Source organism: Phodopus roborovskii, unplaced genomic scaffold, assembly GCF_943737965.1.
Source record: "Phodopus roborovskii unplaced genomic scaffold, PHOROB, whole genome shotgun sequence".
Classification (NCBI taxonomy): domain Eukaryota; kingdom Metazoa; phylum Chordata; class Mammalia; order Rodentia; family Cricetidae; genus Phodopus; species Phodopus roborovskii.
The window spans coordinates 31,319,831-31,339,415 of record NW_026126418.1 but is presented as its reverse complement, the minus strand read 5'-3'; the positions used below and the strand labels follow the sequence as shown (position 1 = coordinate 31,339,415).

The window sequence follows — 19,585 nt, the reverse complement described above, 5'->3', positions numbered from 1 at the left end:
TCCCCAGAAACAGGGTGGCAGTGTCTATGAAGAACCCACATAAGGAAGGAACAGCTTTACTTTGCCATAGTCTAGCCCAGGAAGAGAGAAGCCACTTGCATGAGATGGTCAGTTAATTCAGTTCCTACTTGAGCCCCAAATGGACCCCCATCCATGGAGTGGGGGCATAAAGCCGGAGGAAAACAAGAGCAGGCCTGTCTCGTTGCCTGGCTTTCTGGCAGCAGAAGGCCTCATATGAGCAAACAGAGGGGCTCCAATTGAGACTGTGGAGACAGAAAGTGGCTGTAGGATTTTTTTTCTTACTTAAGATGGTTAAGTCATGGGATGTTGGAGGGAGTACTGTTCCCATGCTAAGGACTATGAAAAGGGGTGGTGGGCCCAGTGTCCTTGTTTGAAAGGATGGCTTTCTCTGTGAGCTGAAAAGCCTATTCGATTCACTTTGCTGATTTCCATTTCTCTAAGTAACGAAACTAAGCCAACCCTTCAGTACCTCTGAATCTAGGAAGTATGGTGCCTGCACTAGCATATGGGACATTGAGTACTCCGACACTCTGACAGGCCAGGACCTGCGACCTTTTCCTTGGGTGGCATGTGCTGGCAGGGTGGTCCCTGATTGGAAAGCAGATGTTAAATGCAGAGTGTATAGTTGGTAACGGTTTCGGAGTTACACCTAGGAGATCTCTTCCTTCTCTCCTAGCGGGCAGCACTGCTGTTGGTGAATAACAGAGTGAAACATGTTAAAATTCTTGGTCCATTTCTACCCAGAGCTAGCAGAGGATGCTATTTTGAGCTCTTGTCAGCATCTCCTAGCACCTTTTGTCATTTGGTTGGAATAGTTTATCTCTATAGGACATTAATGATCCAAAGGCTGCTTTAAAAAGTTTCTCTATTATATGGGAAGTGATTGAAAACTGCCAATCATGAAGCTGGCAGTCCCTGCTCATGAGCCTAAAGACTGTTCTGATTACGATAATTACATTTTTATGAATATCCTACCTAGAGAGTAACAATTTTACCATGTCAGGCTACACCATACAAAGATGCATCAATTTCATCTGCAATGAAAAATAGAGCCTAATAGCACAGTAATATTTATGATAGTCAACATCAAGATGCAACATAAGTGCTTCAACGAGAAGAACGTGGATCATTATTTAACCCTGAGATGATTAAGGGTGGAGGCTTGTCAGCTTTTCTCATGATTTCTGCTGTTTTGATTTGATTTTTAAAAATCCATAATTAACATCTATTAACATTTTGGATTCCACTAGAAGCGCCATGATATGTGGGTAAAAGGGAAACAACAACAAAGAAAGATGAATAAATAAGACTAATGGTCAGAGAGAAGGAGAGAGAGAGAATGGGGTAATTAATTATGTTCTGAGTACAATGATGCCATACTGACTGGTTTTCTCCTTTAATCAGCTAAGTTGGTGGAAATGGTGCACACTAGTAGTTTAATGCGAATAAAGCTATTTAATTATTATATTTGGGGAGCACTTAGTTACTAGACAGGGCCATTGGAGATGCTTCATACTGGTTGGTAAGATAACCTTCTTGTCAAAAGACTTCCACCACCCCATCCCTGGTGATCATTTCCCTTTGGTACTGACCATTTCCTTGCAGCCATCTTTTTTTTTTTTCCCTACATGGTCTGAAACTCACAATTTACCCGTCTCTACCCCCTAAGTGGCTAAAATTACAAGGGTGCACCATCATGCCAGGTCTAACATTTAAATTTATCATTTTTGCATGTAAACAATGCATGTGTGTGAGTGTGAGCATGCCCATGTCACAGTGTTATATATGTGTTAGGGCCAGACTTTTCAGGAGTGGCTCTCCCACCATTCTGGGTGTCCCTCTGGCTGTCAGGCTCTCTAGGTAAATTCTTTTTATCTTCTGTGGTGGTTTGAATGAAACGGCCCCCATAGGCTCATAAATTTAAATACTTAGTTCCCAGTTGGTTTAGATGTTTGGGAAGAATTAGGAGGTGTGACCCTGTTGGAAGAGGTATGTTACTGGGGGTGGGCTCTGAGGTTTCAAAACCCCATGCCATTCCCAGTTAGCACTCTTTTTGACTCATGGTTGTTGTCTTAACATAAAAGCTCTCAGCTACAGCTCCCAAAACACACTTGCCTGCCTGCTGCCATGTTCCCTGCTACAATGGTCGTGGACTAAGCCTCTGAAACTGGAAGCAAGCCCTCATTAAATGCTTTCTTTTATAAATTGTCCTGGTCATGGTGTCTCTTCACAGCAATAGAAAAGTAACCAAGGTACCCCTCAGCCATCTTACCACCCCGACATAGTTTTTAAGGTGGTTGTTTTAGAGACAATAGCACCTTAATGACTCAGCACATGTGAACAGCATGTGATGTAGGTCATGAGTATGACAAAAAGTGAGGCCATCATGGTGGTTTGGTTTTCATATTGTTTCATATATTTTCTAGATGGAAATGTTGCTTTAAAGACTCAAGGCAAGGGCAAAACCCAAAGGACCGTAACTCTGAAACTTGAATGTGTGATGCTCTTGAAGCTTGCTCCTTGAGTTCTGAGGATTGTTGTTTTGGAGAGTTCAAGGTGAGTCCTGGTGTCTGCAAGTGACAAGCTCTCCAGTGGTCCTGGTGCAGGGGTTCTTATCTACCACTGTGAAAATTACACAGCTACCTCAGAGTTATGAGGGCAATGATACAAGTATGAACCAACATGGCCCAAGCCAGCTTCACAAACTCAGTCTTTCTCTGAGTCCCCAGGATGCATTGTTTCAGAGCAGTGTTGTATCCTGCCTAGCTCTGGAGCTATAGGCTTGCTCCATGAACTTCCTGGAATGTCGGTACATGTGACACAGACCCTTCGTGTTCTTCTTAGTGAAACAGTGCTCAGTCAGTAACATTTGTCAAATAAGTTAGGACAATTATGGTAAAAATGCCACAAAACAGTGTGGGAACTGAAATTAGGGTTTGGTTAGCTGAGCAAGCCCTCTACTGCTGAGCCGCATCTCAAGCCTTTTGTGAATTTATAATAATTTGAGACAGCGCTGCTGTTACCCACACAGTGCGGCCCACAGGCCTGACTGTGTGCTTACTACAATACCTGGCCTGGCCTCCTCTTACCCAACACAAACACTGTGAGATCTTGCCAGAGTACAACAGTAAACCCAGCACTTGAGAGGAGGGTCATGAGTTCTAGGTCAGTGAGGGCTATCTAGCTAGTGCCTGTCTCAAATACCAACAGAACACCAGGAGACCCTGATTGACTTGTCACTTCTCAGTACTGTTAGCACTCTACAAAATGGGGACAAGTTTCTTCCTTCTGCTGTGGGTTCAAAATGAGGTAATGTATGGGGAAAGCCTTTGAAACAGATGGCACTGTCTCAATCTTGTCAGACATGAGCCTGTCTTTTTGCTGTAACCTTATTTTCCCTCTGAATATGTGTGGGGCCGTATGATTAAAGCACATAGAGTCTGCTTTAAACTTTTATACGAAGTGATTCCTATTATTTGGTATTTGACTGAGCCACATCGTTCTCCAATTCCAAGGAGAATAAAAGATAAGTTCACAAAAGCACCCCACAAATACTGAATAGACAAAATGAACAGAGGTACACATTATAGTTTGACTCGTCTGTGGAGAGTTCCAGAAATCTGAAACTGTTGAATGAAACAACAGCTGCATTTTAGCAGCTTCTCTGAGGTCACTCTGAAATGCTGTGGGTTTGTGACAGATGGAAGCTGAACGGCACAGGTATAAACGTCCCTTTTAAAGCCTCACAGAAAGCATTATAGCCTCTTGTGGGAGTAAAGAATGGAAGAAGGGAGGATGTTATGTCACACCCGAGGAACAGTATGTGGGCAAGCACATTAGCCTTGCCTGCATTCCCAGTACCCAGGCCAGTATTAACACCTGGAGGGGGAGGAAGAAGGAGAAGAACAATGATGAGGATGGAGAGGAGGGTAATGATGAAGGTGGAGGAGGCAGTGGTGAAGGAGGTAGCAGTGTGTCCCAGGTAGTATAGGGATAGAGTCAGCCCATACATGGTCCAGGGAGAAAAATAAGAGCAATGTAAAGCCTCCCATTAAGCAATGCTAATTAGCTTCATCTCCTGTCTTTACAGAATAGCAGTATTTATTTTAGTTTGAATCCTGGGTCCACAAGAAGCTGCTCTCTCAAGGCAAATTTGGGCATTGATTTATCTCTCCTTTTTAAAAAGTAATTACATTTTTGTTGATTCTCTCTCCCTCTCCCTTCCTCCCTCCCTCCCTCTCTCCCTCCCTCCCTCCTTCTCTCTCTCTCTCTCTCTCTTTCTCTTTCTCTCTCTCTCTCTCTGTGTATGTGTGTGTGTGTTTGTGTTCAGGTGGGCCTTTGTGGTCAGGGTAGGAGGTTGGGTGTCTTCCTTTATTGCTGTCTATATTACAGTTTTGAGACTCACTGAACCTGAAGTTCATGAGTTCAGTTAGATTGGCTGGCCAGCAAGCTCTTGGGATCCACCTGTGTCTGCCCCTCAGTACTGGGATTACAGGCATGCACAGCTGTTTATGTGGGTGCTGGGGATTTGAACTCAGGTCCTCAAGGTTGTATAACAAGTGCTTTTAAACCATGGAGCTATATCTCCTGGCCTGGAGTCTTCTATGTGTAAAGATACAAAGATTAGCAATAATACATACAATGACAACATGCAGAGACCCTACTTCATAGTGGATAGTTATAGTGCATAGTAGTAGATGATAAGTAGTGGCGGTTGCATGAAAAATTAACACAACATGTAAGTATTGTTACTTAGGTAAATAAATGAGGCAGAATTTTGATGGTCTAGCATCACTGCCTTTACTACAGTGCTCAGTGTTCCCTGCTTCCTGGCCTCATTTGGGGACTTCTTAGGCCTTTGTTCCAAGAATAAACCATTAAGGAACAGGCATTACGAGATTTTCCCTTTCATGTACACAAAATAGCCCTGTGTTGATGGTAAAGAATGTTCTAGAACCAGTGGTTGAGTGGGGCTGAGTCTACTGTCTGGTTTTGTTGGATGTATATTTTCAACACACACTCTTGATACTAAGACTGATATTTACAAAATTATATAACATACCCCCTCTACTCCCAAGGCTTAATGAATCCTTTTTTGCCAATGTGTGATGATCTGAAGGAGTGAGTAAACATATAAAAGCTTCGTGAATCTCTTGGAGCTTCCTTAAGACCTGCTGCTGCTTGGTTCTGGGACTATTGAAAGCAAATACCATCTTGATGCATGCCTTTTAACTTACTTGAGAAAGATTGTAAACAGGAAGTCGGGAAGGAGCTCCTGGCTGACATCTATGATGTGCATTCCAGGTGTCCAACAGGCTTCTCACTGAAAATTTAAACCAGTGTTTCTCAACCTGTGGGTCAAGACCCCTTTGGAAAGTCAGGGGTCGCATATCAGATGTCCTACAAATCAGACATTTACATTATGATTATAATGGTAGTAAAATTGGTTATGAAGTAGCTACAAAATAACTTTCTGGTTGGAGGTTTCAACAAGAGGAACTGTATTAAAGGGTTGCAGCATTGGGAAGGTTGAGAACCACTGCTTTAAGATAAGAACATCCAGACTTGTTTCCCAGGCACCCCAAAGGTAGTTTCCTAGAGAAGTCACATTTAGATTCTATAGCAGTATGGGCAGCTCAGCGAGAAAATTACCTGAGTGTTTCTGGTCATGCTGGGGAGTATGAAGCCAGCAAACAGCTACTGTCTTCCCTCTGTCAGCATCCTCATCACACAGGGGAAAATGGTAACCTAGAAGAAGCTCTTTTTGGCTGAGTCCTGAACCGGAAGCTAAAGATAATGATAACCAAATGACTGACTTGGGCCTCCTGAGGCTCAAAACACAAAATACCTTATAAAACTTAGATATAAAAGTCCTGGACAGGCCTGCCTGGTGGTGCATACCTTTAATCCCAGCAGTTGGGAGGCAGGAGCAGGTGGATCTCTGTGAGTCTGAGGTCAGGCTGGTCCACACAGTGAGTCCTCTCAAAATAACCAACAACAAAACCCCAAAAATCAAAACCTCATTAATTAGTGGACTCCTCTTGCAATATGTGTGTATGTGGGGTCCTCAGAGCTTGAGTTTAATTAGCTGTGAGAGAAATGTGTACTAACAGAAGCAACCTGTGGGTTTGCTTTTGCTTTTTTGAGACAGGGTTTCTCTGGAACTCACTCTGTAGACCAGGCTGGCCTTGAACTCACGGAAATCAGCCTGCCTCTGCCTCCTAATTACTGGGATTAAAGGTGTGTGCCACCACCGCTTAGCTCCAGAAGCAACATTTTAAGACCAAGGAATATGTGTTTGTGACGGTGAGGAGTGGGGTAGTTCTAAACATCAGCAAGAGAACCACAGCCATATGGTAGATGTAAGTTCCTGGTAGACACGGAGTAGCAAGTTTCCAAGTGGGCAGAGCAAGGTTGCAAGGGTGACAGGAAAGGAAGGACCACCCTACACGAGCTGGAGACAGCATAAATCAGGAGGCCTCCAGTTAGTCAGATTATTTAGGAAACTGAAATCCTTGAATTTACTTTTCATATGAATTAAAACAACCCCTGCCCACACCAATTGGTCATCAAAAAACCCTTTCTAAATACTTTGTGGGGTTTCTTCTCCCAGTTTTCCTGTAGGTTAAAGATTAAAGAGAAAATTGATGTAATTTACCCATTGAGACTACAGGAACAAAGGAATCAGATACATTGCCTAATGGGGTAGGGAGGTGGGTACTGGAGGATTTACTGTTGTAGAAAGCCCCCTGCTGGCTGAGTGAAGTCACAGCATGCATGGTGGCCTCCTCCCAGGCACACAGTGGGCTGGCTGCTCTTGTGTTGACATGAAGCTAGCACATGCCTAGTGTTCACTAAAGTCTTACTGAATAGATAAACAAGCAATTTCAGTTTAACAAATGAAGCCAGTTTTGAAATGAAATTTTAATTCTAACCATTCTGCAATTAAATTTCATCAGACTTCTTTCTGTGGAGAATTCTTCCCTCACTATAGTCTATGTTTACTGCAGGACTGTTATTGAACACCTTACGTGTTGTTTTGCCTGATGTTTGTGTATGTATTGTTGTAAGCATTGTACAGTGGGAGAAGGGAATGCAGAGTGCTTAAATGACCCATCTGTGGCCTTACAGGGGAAATGGCTGAGGTAGGATCCAAACCCCTGCGTGTGTGCGTGCAAGCATGCTGACTCTGTGGCCTCTTCATTGACTTTCCTTTGCAACAAATGTGAGATTTTTAGAACAGTGAGAGAGGGCAGGGAGGATTTTCATCACCCCACTGTGTGTTTGTGTGTCCACAGCATGCCATTTGATGGACATTAAATTGCCCATCTGAGAGTTGACAGGGCTGGACTGAATGACTTCTGAGAGGGGAGACTACATGGCCTAGTTTGCTGTGGCAGTCTCAGTGGCTACTTGCTGTGCTATGGAAACTTATCACTTTCTACTCAGAAGTATCCCACTGTAGACATTGAGTGCTATGGCCGCTCTGTCTCGAAGGTTCTTTCTGGCTCTTAATTTCTGGAACCTCAAATTGAACCCAATTGACTGGTAACATGAGAATAATGGTTAATATTGTCTTCAGACCTGGATCATCTAGGAGACTAGCCTCAGAGAATGACTGTCAAGTTTCTAGATTCTTTTAATTAAGGGGGGTGGGGAAGATCCACCCTAGCTGTGGGCAGCACCATTCTGTGGTTCCCAGCCTGAATAAAAAGGAGAGAGCAAGCTGAGAACCAGTACTGATTCTGTTCCCTTCCTGAGTGCAGATGTACGGGACCAGCCTGTAGTCACGCCTTCCCTGACACAATGAACCAAATCCTCAAACTGTGAATCTAGAGCTTGTGCTACTGGTGGGATAATTTCTCTGCTAGGGTTGCTTCCTGTAAAATCATACTGGTAAATCCTCCTCTGGCTGACTGCATTCCAATAGCTTTGGGATCTCTGCATAAGTGCTCGCTTCCTACTCTACACTGCCAGCAGAGACCACTTGTTTCCTTGCTCTAGTAAGTCCGTGCCGAGTGCTTCTCCTTGTCTAACACATGTTGCTGCTGTCAGACAGTTCCTCACTCTGTACCTACTGCACTGGGCTAGAGAAAAGACTTAGAACAAAGAGATGATGCCAGGTCTTCTACCATGCTCAGCTACAGCGCTGTGCTGAGTAACATGTATGCAAGGCACACATGCATAGCAGATGGTTCTGGAAGCTCTCGGGTTCCTAAGCTCCCAGATCTGTGTGTCTCCTGCTGCTACCTCTTCCATTGCCTCCAGTATCCACTTTATAGACTGACTAAGATGCAGTCTCTGGAAAAGCAAACACAACAGGGTCTTGAGGTGTGATGAGTAATAGGTATTTACTTACTTAAGAGGGCCTTGTTTGAGTTCGTCTCTACCACAGTGTAAAACAGGAGGCAGACATTCACCTTTCTGTTTATATTTACACAGGTAAGAAAGCCACAAGTCGACACCATATCATTCTGCGTTTTATTTATCGTCTGGATAACTTACAAATATGCAGGTGTCTAGGGTAGAGTCTACCCTCCCATTTAACTACCCTGATGACACAGATACCTAAGTGTGTCTGTTAACACAGTGCAGTGGTATGAAAAAAAATTCCTCTACAACTCCTGCTTATAAACAGGGAAAATTAATTTCATAACAAAGATCTGAGGATACTTTAATAACCACCCTGTTTCTGCTATTACAATAACAAAATTGCTATTACAAGTTAAAATATAAAGGCCTAACAGTTTTTTACAAATATGCAAATAATCCACCACATAGACATAAAAAGTCAATTCCTTTCAGATCACAGAGTAAGGCACCATTGGGTTAAACATTTTCTCAGCTTTCAGTAAATAAAATGCATGGTGAAGGAGACCCTGAACACTGAATTTTAATACTGCAATATATTTCCATATAAAATGATTTGCAAATGTTGCATTGCATCTTGAATACACAGACCTGGAAATATTATGGAATAAAACATACAGGTAAGCTTTGACTTCAGGGAAGAAAACAGTCGGGTTTGTGTGTGTGTGTGTTCTGCCGTAGGTTTAAGATAAGCACAAAACTCCAGAGTTCAAGATGCAGCTGGGTTACTAATTTCTAGAGAAGGAATGTAGGTGCATTATTGAAGCATTCTTTGAAAAAATACATCCTAAAACTCCTTTATTATGAATGGCAGCTTTGAGCTGTGACCCTATTTCTAATTCAGACCCTGGAGGCTCAGCCAATAAAGACTAGGCTCACAATCTAAAAATTCAGACCTATGTGTTTTTTGAGTCAGACTTTTCTCTGCCATACATAGCACAAGGAAGGAACAATTCTATTTTTTAGTAGATTGGGTCATTTAGAGTCTATCAGAAGGATGTTTAGTATAGGGAACATCAGCTCAAAGAATTTGAAATACATTATAAAAATGTTAGCAGTAAAAAATGTCAAGCTTGTGCTGGGCATTGTTGGTACACACCTTTAATCCCAGCACTCGGGAGGCAGAGGCAGTTGGATCTATGTGAGTTCAAGGCCAGCCTGGTCTATAGAGTGAGTTCCAGGACAGGCTGCAAAGCTTCACAGAGAAACCCTGTCTGGAAAAACCAAAAAAAAAAAAAAAAAAAAAAAAAAAAAAAAAGATGGAGCTTGTTAAGCCTTTATTTCTTTATTCTCATGGAAGACAGACAAAGGGCAGAGGAGAAGGGAGGAAAATGACTAAGATACTAAGTTCAGGGCTTTGGCAAGGAAAGTTACAAAAATACAATATATTCAAATCAGTTACTTCATAATTTATTAGACATTTCAACTATTAGAACTTCTAAGTTCTGCTTCCATATAAATGAAACAATTACTCTATAAATAGGAATGTCTTTTCATTTTTCTTTGGATTGATTTCTTTTTTTTTTTGTCTGCATCTCCCAGCAACATGTGAACAATACGCTGGACCCAAAATACAAAGTTCAGGTAGATACACACATGTGGCCATGTGCTTTAATAGAGACAAAGGTAATATTAAACATAACTATATAAAACATCAAAATGGAAATCTTTTTCCAACTCTATAGCTACATTTAAAAGTCCTAGTAAATCTTGTAAACAAAATTATATATATATATATATATATAAAAAGGCAAGCCCTGTCCTTTCTGTGGTCCTGTAGTGGAACTTAATCGCATAGATCCAGAACAAGGGATTCTCCCAAGAGATTCAAAACCAGTTCTTTCCAGTTTCTACTGCTAAGCTCCTTAATTCACTTGACCCTGTGGGTTTTACAGAGTTCTACCCATCGTCTCAAATCTACCCCCCTACTCTGTAATTCTGGCTTTATAATTTTCTGCCTTCCTGACCTTTCCAACTGGCCTTGAGGGAGGAGTTTGCTCTGGGGTGGAGGACTGAAGGCCACTGGAGATCTGCTAGGCACTCCACCTACTGACCAATGAGTGCACAGCCTGCTGGTTCTGAGCCAGAAACATCCACCAGCTTTCAGTTTGTTTGCTTTACTCCAAGCCACTGTAAACTGTACTAGGTCAACTTCTGACAGATACACTCAGAAGAAATACTTGGACACATTACAGAAAAGGTAAAATAAGGGACCAAAATCCAAAAATCTCACTGTCTGCCAATTATGGTGTTGAATTCTGTCGTCCTTGTCTTGGGGCATCTCTTGAATTGCTAAAACTCAATTTGCCTGTTTAGACAAGAGGTTCCTGTACTAGCTCCTATCTTCCAGATCCAGACGGTCTGACATAAGGCGCTTAGGCACATGTGGCTACTGGACACCCAAAACCTGGTGATGTGTTTGTCCTAAGTAAAGAAAGATCACTGGAGTGTGAAGACTTAGTACCAAACATGTAAATATCTCATTAATAATTTCTATACTGATTACAGGTTGAAGTGATATTTCAGATGCACAGAGTTAAGTAAAATGGAATTTTTTTCTCCGGTTTCTTTTTACCTTTACAAAACATGGCTGCTGGTCACTTTAAGATGGGTATGTTTCTGTTGGACAGCCAAAAATTGGATATCCTGCAACCACAAGGCTTTATTTATGTTAGGCTTGCTCAGCAATTTAATTAGGGAGGGCGGTCCGTGGTTCATGGAAACAGACCTGAGACCACGTGAGCTAGAAAGGCATGGGCAAAACCAGCTCTCGGGGAATTTAACAACTATAGCCTGTAGCAAATAAGCAGTGAATGTCTGACTGTGTGGGGCTGAAAGCCAGCATACAATTTGTCTCTGCCTCCTTGCAACAAAAGCTTATCGATCCCAGCAGCCAACCCCGGCACTTCGCAGCTGACACAAGCAATAGCTCAAGAATATATACAACACAAACAGCTAGCTGCATCTTTCCTGATCCTCCCCCCCCCCCACCAAATGCACGAATCCCCACCCCAGCTTCCGTCCTTCCCTCCTACTATCTCTGAGAGGGACAAAGGAAGGGAGAGGGTGTGCAGTTTTCAAACAGCAACAACACAAGCAGCTTTGGAGCTTGGGTAGAGACGAGCAGGCAGAGATCACCTCGGGATGGGGGGGAGGGGTGGGGCACCCCTTTCTCTTCGGTTGGATCCACCTTGATAAAAAAAAAAAAAAGATGAAATATAATTTTGGTTAGAAGCTTGTGTTTCCTGTGCAAACTCCAAGATGGTTGCAAAGGTGCTCACTGCCTTACCCAGAGATCAAGGCTGGAAGTAGGGGGTGATGTGAGCAAACGAGTAGAAGACGATGGATGCTGGCGACTGAGTACCTCCTCACAGTTATGTAAAAATAATGTGCATATTGATCGAAGGTTTAAAAATACAGATTAAATAAAAACAAAACAAAAAATTCACACCTGCGTGTTCCCCCAGACCAACATTGTGTGTGTTTTCCATTTAGACACAAGCACCTTTTCTTCTCAGAAACAGGATCCTAAGTAAGGATCCTAGAATGTTTTCCAAAGCTAATACTCAGTGAAAATATAATTACTGGTGGCACACCAAAATGTATTGTATATATCCAGGGAAGTTGTATCTTGCATTAGTCTTTTACATTTCCATAAAGATTAGTAATGTTGAGCAACTTTTCATATGCTTATCAGCCATGTTCATATCTTCTTTAAAAATGTCTACTGAAATGTTTAATCTATTTTTAATTTTTGTCTTTAAAAATATTTTTAAATTGTGGACATAGGGGGCATAGTATTCCACAACATGTTCAGAGGACAACTTAACTGGAGTTGGTTTTCTTTACCCTGTGGGTCCCAGGGATTGAAGTCAGGCGTGGCAGCAAAGGCCTCTATCCATAAGCAATCTCATCAGTCCCAAACTAAGTTATAGGAATTCTTTATAAATTCTGCATACTAATCTCTTATCAGACATGATTACTGAATATTCTCTGTGTTTTCCTTTTCACTCCATTACTGTGTCCTTTTTAAAGCTGTGAAAGCTTACTTATGGGTTATCGTTGCACTGGGACAAGGTTTTAAAATCCACTCACATTTAAAAATGTTCACTCATCTGCCATGCTTTTTGGAGGCTCTAACCAGTATGAGGCATGAAGCTTCAGTGCTCAAATACTGTGGGCGGGTCTACCCGAGGCACATGTCATTGGTACACGTCTGTTTGGACATTGTTCTAACTTAAGTTAGATTGATTCCTCAGCAGCCATCCTGCAGGGACGTGAGGGACTCCTCAGGAACTTTTGGTATAGAGCAAGTGTCTGAGCCATGAAAACACATTCTTACCTCTTCCTTTCACCATTCCAACTCCATCTTTTTAAAAAAGATTTATTTATGTACCATGCATACAGTATTCTGTCTGCATGTATCCCTGCTGGCCCGGAAATGGCACCAGATCTCACTAAAGATGGTTGTGACTCCATTTGATTGCTGGGAACTGAACTCAGGACCTCTGGAAGAGCAGCCAGTGCTCTTAACCTCTGAGCCATCTCTCCAGCCCCCTAAATCTTTTCTTGAGAAGTCATCTGCAAAAGACTTATCTGGATGTAAGTCAGCCATCAGTCATGCCACCTGACTGTCACCTGATAGACCACAAGTGGCCAGTAAGACAAGAGGTGGCCTGTAGAGTGCTGCAGTGAGAGGCCATTCAAAGTGTACCTCACTTTGTCTGAGAGGCTGAGGCAGCTAGAGGAGAGCAGAATAAAATGTCATCTGACAGAACCTTATTTTCATCAGCTGACTTGCTATTAAAATTTGTACATTCCATTAATATTGAAAGCAAAATCTGTGAAACTGGGGGTGGCAATGAAAAATTACCAATTTAAAAACTATTTTAGATGCCTACTCTCTTTCAGGGTCTATGTCACCCAGGAAATCTGTAACAGGGAGCAGGCCATCGTTCTGGTCCTCAAATCACTCAATGGAGTCATACCGAAAGGAGGATGGGAAGGGATATGGTTAGTTATTGAAATCTAGGGATCTGTTATTGATTTAAAAACAAAAGTGATATTTAAATTCTATTAAGAATATTTATGATAAATTGGGGAAGTATTTAGAGTTTAAACAAACAACCCCTTCAGTGAGTTCATTCTAGTTCCCTTAACAGATAGACATGCCCTACTGATGAACACACACGCACACATTCATTCGCAAAACAGCCAAAGGCATCTGTTCCACATGAAGGCTTATTTTCACTCAAAACTTCAATCACCAACATGATAGTTTCCTTATAGTTATAACTTTGGGCATGTGCTGCCTACAAAATGCAGTATCCCAACAACATGAAACGTCTAGGATTAGAGTTTTTCTTTCAAGTAACAATATTTTGTTTGCTTCTGGCATTTGTTCTTGGAAAATTCCCTACAGCATTCCCTAACTCTTTGAAGTCAGTGGTGCATACCCAATATTTGATGTGTTTCATTTAACTCAAAGTGTACACAATAACACAATAACAACTGCTGGAATGGTCCTTTACTGTAACCCACGGCACAGTTCACAGTTCCACTGCCCTGGCTCTCCTTGTGACCCAGCATATATATATATAAATTCTTCCCTCCTAAAATCATCAACTTTGCTTCTAATTAGCCTTAATTTCCGCTGACATTAATATTCCACTGCTCAAAGGCTGGGAACTCACTGACCAGTGTATACGTAAGAGCTGTGTGCTGAGAGGCTTAGCAGGCTCTGGATGTCTGTTAGGGAGCGGGGACCTGGCTATGGGTGCTGTGCCTGCTGTCCAACTTGAGGGATCAGGTTCTGAGGCTTAGGCCTTTGCAAGTTTCAAACTCATCAGTGCTAATTTTACATCTTTCATGTTAATTTTTTTCTCAGTCCTGTGCAGGTATTGCTGTGAAGTTCCAATGTGTCTATCTACCTTTTAGTTCACATTTCTTCTTCCGCAGGGGAAAGATGGTGTGCTTCCTTATGGCAGGCAATGCAGACATTAGCAAGAAACGGGAAATGATCCAAATATGCAATACTGGCAAATTCTTATATGCAGACTTAATGGACTCCCGTGGGACAAAACCATGTGGTAAAATAGAAGCGTGTTTACTCAGCAATGCTATGTAAAAACCTACCATCCCAAATGGTCTACTGTCATTACAGCCGTGCAAAAAGCCAGAATTAGATAGAAAACAACAGGAAGAGGATCTGGTAAAAGGAAAATATCTGCTCTGTGAGATTATAGAGCTATTCAACATTTTCATCCCCTACTCCACAAGACTGTGGTCACAATACATCTAAAAGATCAAGGCAGTGTTTTGTTAATTTATACGGCATTTTCCAGTCTCAAACTAGAAGGAATCAAAGACGAATTGACCCTTTGCTGTCCTAGGAAGGTCAGAATGGGGGAGACTACCCAAAGAAGCAAGACAACAGAACTCAACACTGATACATCAGAGGTGTCCTGAGCTGCTAAAGTCACCTTCAAAGAGCCACCATGTCTCATTCCTGGTGTGTTTGAGAGGCTACCAGAGTGCAGACAGCTCCAACTGGGGCTTTCTACTCCACTCCAGGCAAGAGGACTGGCATTCCTGTGCAACTCAGGTGGAACCCAGACCCTCACAGGACAAGCCTGCACAATGCCCTAGCAGAGATACTTACTCCGGCTTTCATTTCTGGCCAATTTACTGGGATACGTCTTCGTTGTTGGTACATATGGCTCTGGAGGTGGCAAATCAGAAATCGGATGGAAGTAGAATCTGCTTTCCCACTCATCTGGGGGAGAAACAAACAATCTCAGCACAAGAAATCTGCTAGGGAGACTTGGAGAAGAAGGCAAAGAGACAGAGCGCTTAGAAACCAGTTCTGGTTTCCTGGCCAGATGTGCACAGAGGAGCTGACAATGTGACCAGTGTGCCCAGCTCCCTCACTGATCCTGGCCTGCAAAGCAAAGCAAAATGATGGAACTGGAGTGATGGTGAACCCAGTAGGTCTCTCCCAGGAGCTGGGGGCTAAGATACAGGGCACTTTTCTTCCCATCCCTGGGCCCAGGGATAAGGGGAACATTTAAACTTTTTTCATTTTTTATTTTATGTGTATGGGCGTTTTGGCTGCATGTATGTCTGTGCATCATGTATGTGCCTGTTGCCTGTGAAGGTGAGGGAGGGGGCTCTGGATTACCTAGAACTGGCATTGTACATGGTTGTGAGTCACCTGCAGGTTCTGGAAATCAAACCAGGTCCTCTGGAAGAACAGCTGAGCCTAACTGGTGACATGGCAGAAGGAAGCAACTTAATAACTGAGGGCCACTGCTCACAGCCAGCTGTTCAGAAATGTAGGCCACAAGATGGTAATTTACAAACACAAAAGGGCCATTACAAAAATCTCTGGGGAATTAAATTGGAATCTCTGACAAGTTAGCCACACCAAGACTCAAACAGGGAACAGAGTAGAAAAAGAAAAAATGAGTTGTCTTTTTGGGAGAGAAAGGCAATCGCAATAGGGAGTCATAGTGAGCCTCACTGTGTTAGTTAGAACTAAATGTTAGTGGGTACAGTGTGGGTAACAATGACAGAACACGGAGCATCACTTCACATAAGCAAACGTCACACACCTTCACAAGACGAGTCTTGGAAGCCATTTCGAACTGATGTTGATGGTGGGGGTGGGGGCGGTGGCCCAGCACCAGGCCTATCAGGAGGAAGAGGAGGTCTAGGCCCGCTTCTGGGACTGTCCACTCCACTCCTGGATGGCAACTGAGGGGTGGCAGGCAGGGCCCGAGCAGTGCTTCCGTTTCTGCTTATTGGAGGTGGTGGTGGGAGGGGGCCTGGAGCAAAAGACAAGACATGCAGCAAAACATTGCCACTGTGGGCATCATCACTATGCAAGGTGGAGTGCCTGCTGAATACGCGCCCCTTAACTAGGGAAAATGAGAGAAGGCGGAACCCTCCTAGTCATGGACATAAGCATGAAGTGGACATAAACCCATGTGGGTATGTGAGGTAAGAGCCTGTAATGGCAGCTAGCCTGCTGTATGGCTTCAGGTTACCACTGAGGCTGGAGGCCAAAAAGTGAAATTGAAAACAGGTAATAATCTATTTATATTGACAGCCATGCCATTTAAAAAGCATTTTATCCCTTTAAAGAGTTATTGAACTAATTAATGTGACATCATAAAAATATTGTTTTAAAAGAGTAAGATAATTATAAAATTAGTTTAGGTATTTAGAAGAACTTTTTTTTTTAAAATAAAAAACAATTATTTGTGTGCACATGTGTCTGCACCATGGCACACGTATGGAGGTCAGAGGGCAACTTTGGAGTCTACTGTTGTCTACCACCTTCACCTGGATTCCAGGGGTCAAGCTCAGGTCATCAGGCGTGAGCCACAAACATTCTACGTGGCTGAGCCTACTCTCTAGCTGGCCCCAGTACTGTTTTCAGACAAGCAGCATCATGACAGATCATACACGCATATTTCTGTGATATATAGGATCTGTGTTCAGGAACAAGTGTCACCAGGAGACCAAACACTAGTCATCTGGAGAACTGTAGGGGTCACTTCTAGATTATTCCTCTTGGGGTGGGGGCAGCTGAGCACAGGGCTGACAAACTGTTGGCCCCTATCTCCTGCTATAGACTCAGTGGTGGGTCCTGCTCCCAGGCTGTGGGACTTGGGTCCCTGTCCACCAATAGTCAGGTAGTTGTCACCTCTCTCGAAACGGTGTTGCCCAGGAGAAAAAAGTGAAAAAAATCAAATTAAAAACTACAGATAATCCAGCACTCCAGAGGCAAAGGGAGATGGATCTCTGTGAGTCTAATGCTAGAATGCTCTACATAATGAGTTCCGGGCCTGCATGAGACCCTGTCTCAAAAATACTTATATGTAAAATAAAGACATGTATTACCCATACATTTGAAACAGTTTTTTCAAAAAATGTGATATATAAGTTATGAGTTTCCTCCTGAACCTGGGCCTCCCTTTTTTAATGCTGTGCTGGGAGCCATCAAGCCTCAGAGATCCTCCAGTCTCTGGCAGCCCTCTGAGCTGGAGCTATAGGCCTTTGCTGGGACATTTGTTACCACCAGTAGGAAGTACTCTCAACCTCTGAATGACAGGGGTGGGGTGGGAAGGACAGAGGAGGGGGAAGTCAGGGCAGGGTGGGGTGGGGCGGGGTGAGGAAAGGAGAGGAGGGGAGGAAGGGGGAGGGGGAGGAGAAGAGAGGGAAGGGGAGGGGAGAGGAGAGGAGGGGGGAGGACAGGGCAGAAGAAGAGAGGAGGGGAGAGGAGAGGAGGGAGGGGATGGGATTCTGGCTCTGATGTCACTGGTGCTCCCAATGAGATGGTAACTACTCCAAGCCATACCAGTCAAGCTTCATCTGCGGAGCAGGTCAGGGTGGAAGATGAAAGCTCCCGCCTTTCATTATCAACTGCAGACTTGTTGGTCAGTTCACTTACTAGGCACAAACTATCTGGCCCTTTCCCAGAGGTTTTAGCCTCAATCATGGCATCCCACCATCGGTATTGTGCAACATCCAAAGCTTTACTTGTTTCTCATTGCTTGAGATATTTGGGAGAGGGCGGTTTTAAGGACATGATGCGCCCCCCCCCAGCACCGCCCCCCCAGTCTTGCCATACCTGATCTGCCTGGTGGATCCCTCACTGGAGGAGGGGGCCTCTCGTTGGGTGGGGGAGGGAGAGGCCCGGAGCGTCCAGGTGAAGGCAAGGGAGGTGCAGAGGATGTGAGGGACAGGTTCCGCTGTGGCAGCCTCGGGATCTCATCGTTGGAAGCAGGAGGCAGGGGAGGAGGGCCGGGCCGGCTGGGTGGTGGCGGAGGAGGTGGTGCCTGTGACCCGGCCCCAGGCCGTGGGGTGGAAGGCACTGGAGGTTTGTTGTTCTGTGAGGGGGGAGGTGGAACGGCTTCTCTGTGGATGGGGGGCCTGTTGCCCACAGGAGGAGGTGGTGGAGGGGGCTTGTCATCCAAGGCTCGGCTTGGGGTGGGGGGCAAAGGGGGCCTGGAGAACGGAGAGGAGGAGCTCGAGGGGTTCTGGCGCACAGAGCTGGCTCCAAAAGCAGCACCTCGGTTTCCAGGAAAGGGGGGCCTGGGGGCTCCCGGCCCTGTTGGGGATCCCCGGTTGTGCAGATTCGACTGAATGGGTCTTGGCGTATTTGGTACCGGAGGGGGAAGGCTATCGGGTTTTGAGCCCACATCAGGCCTCGCGGGAGGCATTCGGTTCCTGGGCAGCTCTGGGGGACCACTCCTGTGGCCTGGTGAGGGTGCAGGGAACCGTGCTGGGGGCCCACTTGGGGGCGAAAAGGGCTTGGCAGATGTTGCTCTTCCTCCTGGTGGCAAAATTGGTGGTCGGCTTCCCCCAGAATCTAAAGAACAAGAAAACAGACACGGGGTCAAAAAGTGAGGGATCCTAAATAAATCAGAGGGCAAGGGTGGGTGTTGGCCCTTTTATCTAGCTTCATAAACTTAAATTGTTTGAAATGCTTGTGTGGGTTTCCTGGAGGCAGAGATGTATAGCTGTTTATCTTCCAGGTACAGGTTTTATAGCCAGACTTTCCAAAGGATGAATTAAAGCATCCCTGGCGAGAGTTCTGGAGAGGTCTCTATGATACCACAAAACAAGAAGGAATGGATAGCTTGGATAGATTTGTGCTAATAGTTGTCATGGACCCCCACTGCCATCTTTATCCCTTTGGTCCTTGTATGTCTCTCTCACACACACACACACACACACACACACACACACACACACACACACACACGCTAGGTCAACCTTCAGTGTTAGGATATAACAATTCTGTAATGCCTTTGTTCAATGAGTATAGTGGATATTTGGCCAAACTAAGTTCTTAAGGAGGAACTAGGTGGAAAGGGTAACCCAAGGTAATTCTTTTTAAATTTTTTAAAAAGATGCACTTATTTTTAGATTATGATTTGCCTGTATGTTTTATCTGTGTATCACATGTTTACAGTGCCCTAGGAGACCAGGGGATGGTGTCGGGTCCTCTGGAGTTGGTGGTGTCATCATGCCAGGCAGGTGTTGGGACTCAAACCCAGGTCCTCTGAAAGAGTGACCAGCGCTTTTAAGCCCTGAGCTGTCTCTCCTTGAAATCAAATCGTTACCATTGAAACATCTTTCACTTCAACTGTGAATTAAACAATGTACAAATATTTATTGTACA

General features: G+C 44.0%; 1 protein-coding gene across 3 annotated transcripts in view; it reads right to left on the bottom strand.

Annotated features, from left to right (window-relative positions):
* Nucleotides 1–11,375: 11,375 nt before the first annotated feature.
* Nucleotides 11,376–19,585, bottom strand: part of Wipf1 (WAS/WASL interacting protein family member 1) — a 99,376-nt gene continuing 91,166 nt past the window's right edge. For all 3 annotated transcript variants that reach the window (XM_051184461.1, XM_051184462.1, XM_051184463.1), the window contains exons 5-8: nucleotides 18,029–18,769; nucleotides 16,005–16,217; nucleotides 15,053–15,166; nucleotides 11,376–11,581 (exon numbers count right to left, since the gene is read on the bottom strand). In XM_051184461.1, coding sequence (XP_051040418.1) covers nucleotides 11,526–11,581; nucleotides 15,053–15,166; nucleotides 16,005–16,217; nucleotides 18,029–18,769 — 1,124 coding nt within the window. In that variant the 3' untranslated portion in view covers nucleotides 11,376–11,525. The remainder of the gene's footprint in view (nucleotides 11,582–15,052; nucleotides 15,167–16,004; nucleotides 16,218–18,028; nucleotides 18,770–19,585) is intronic.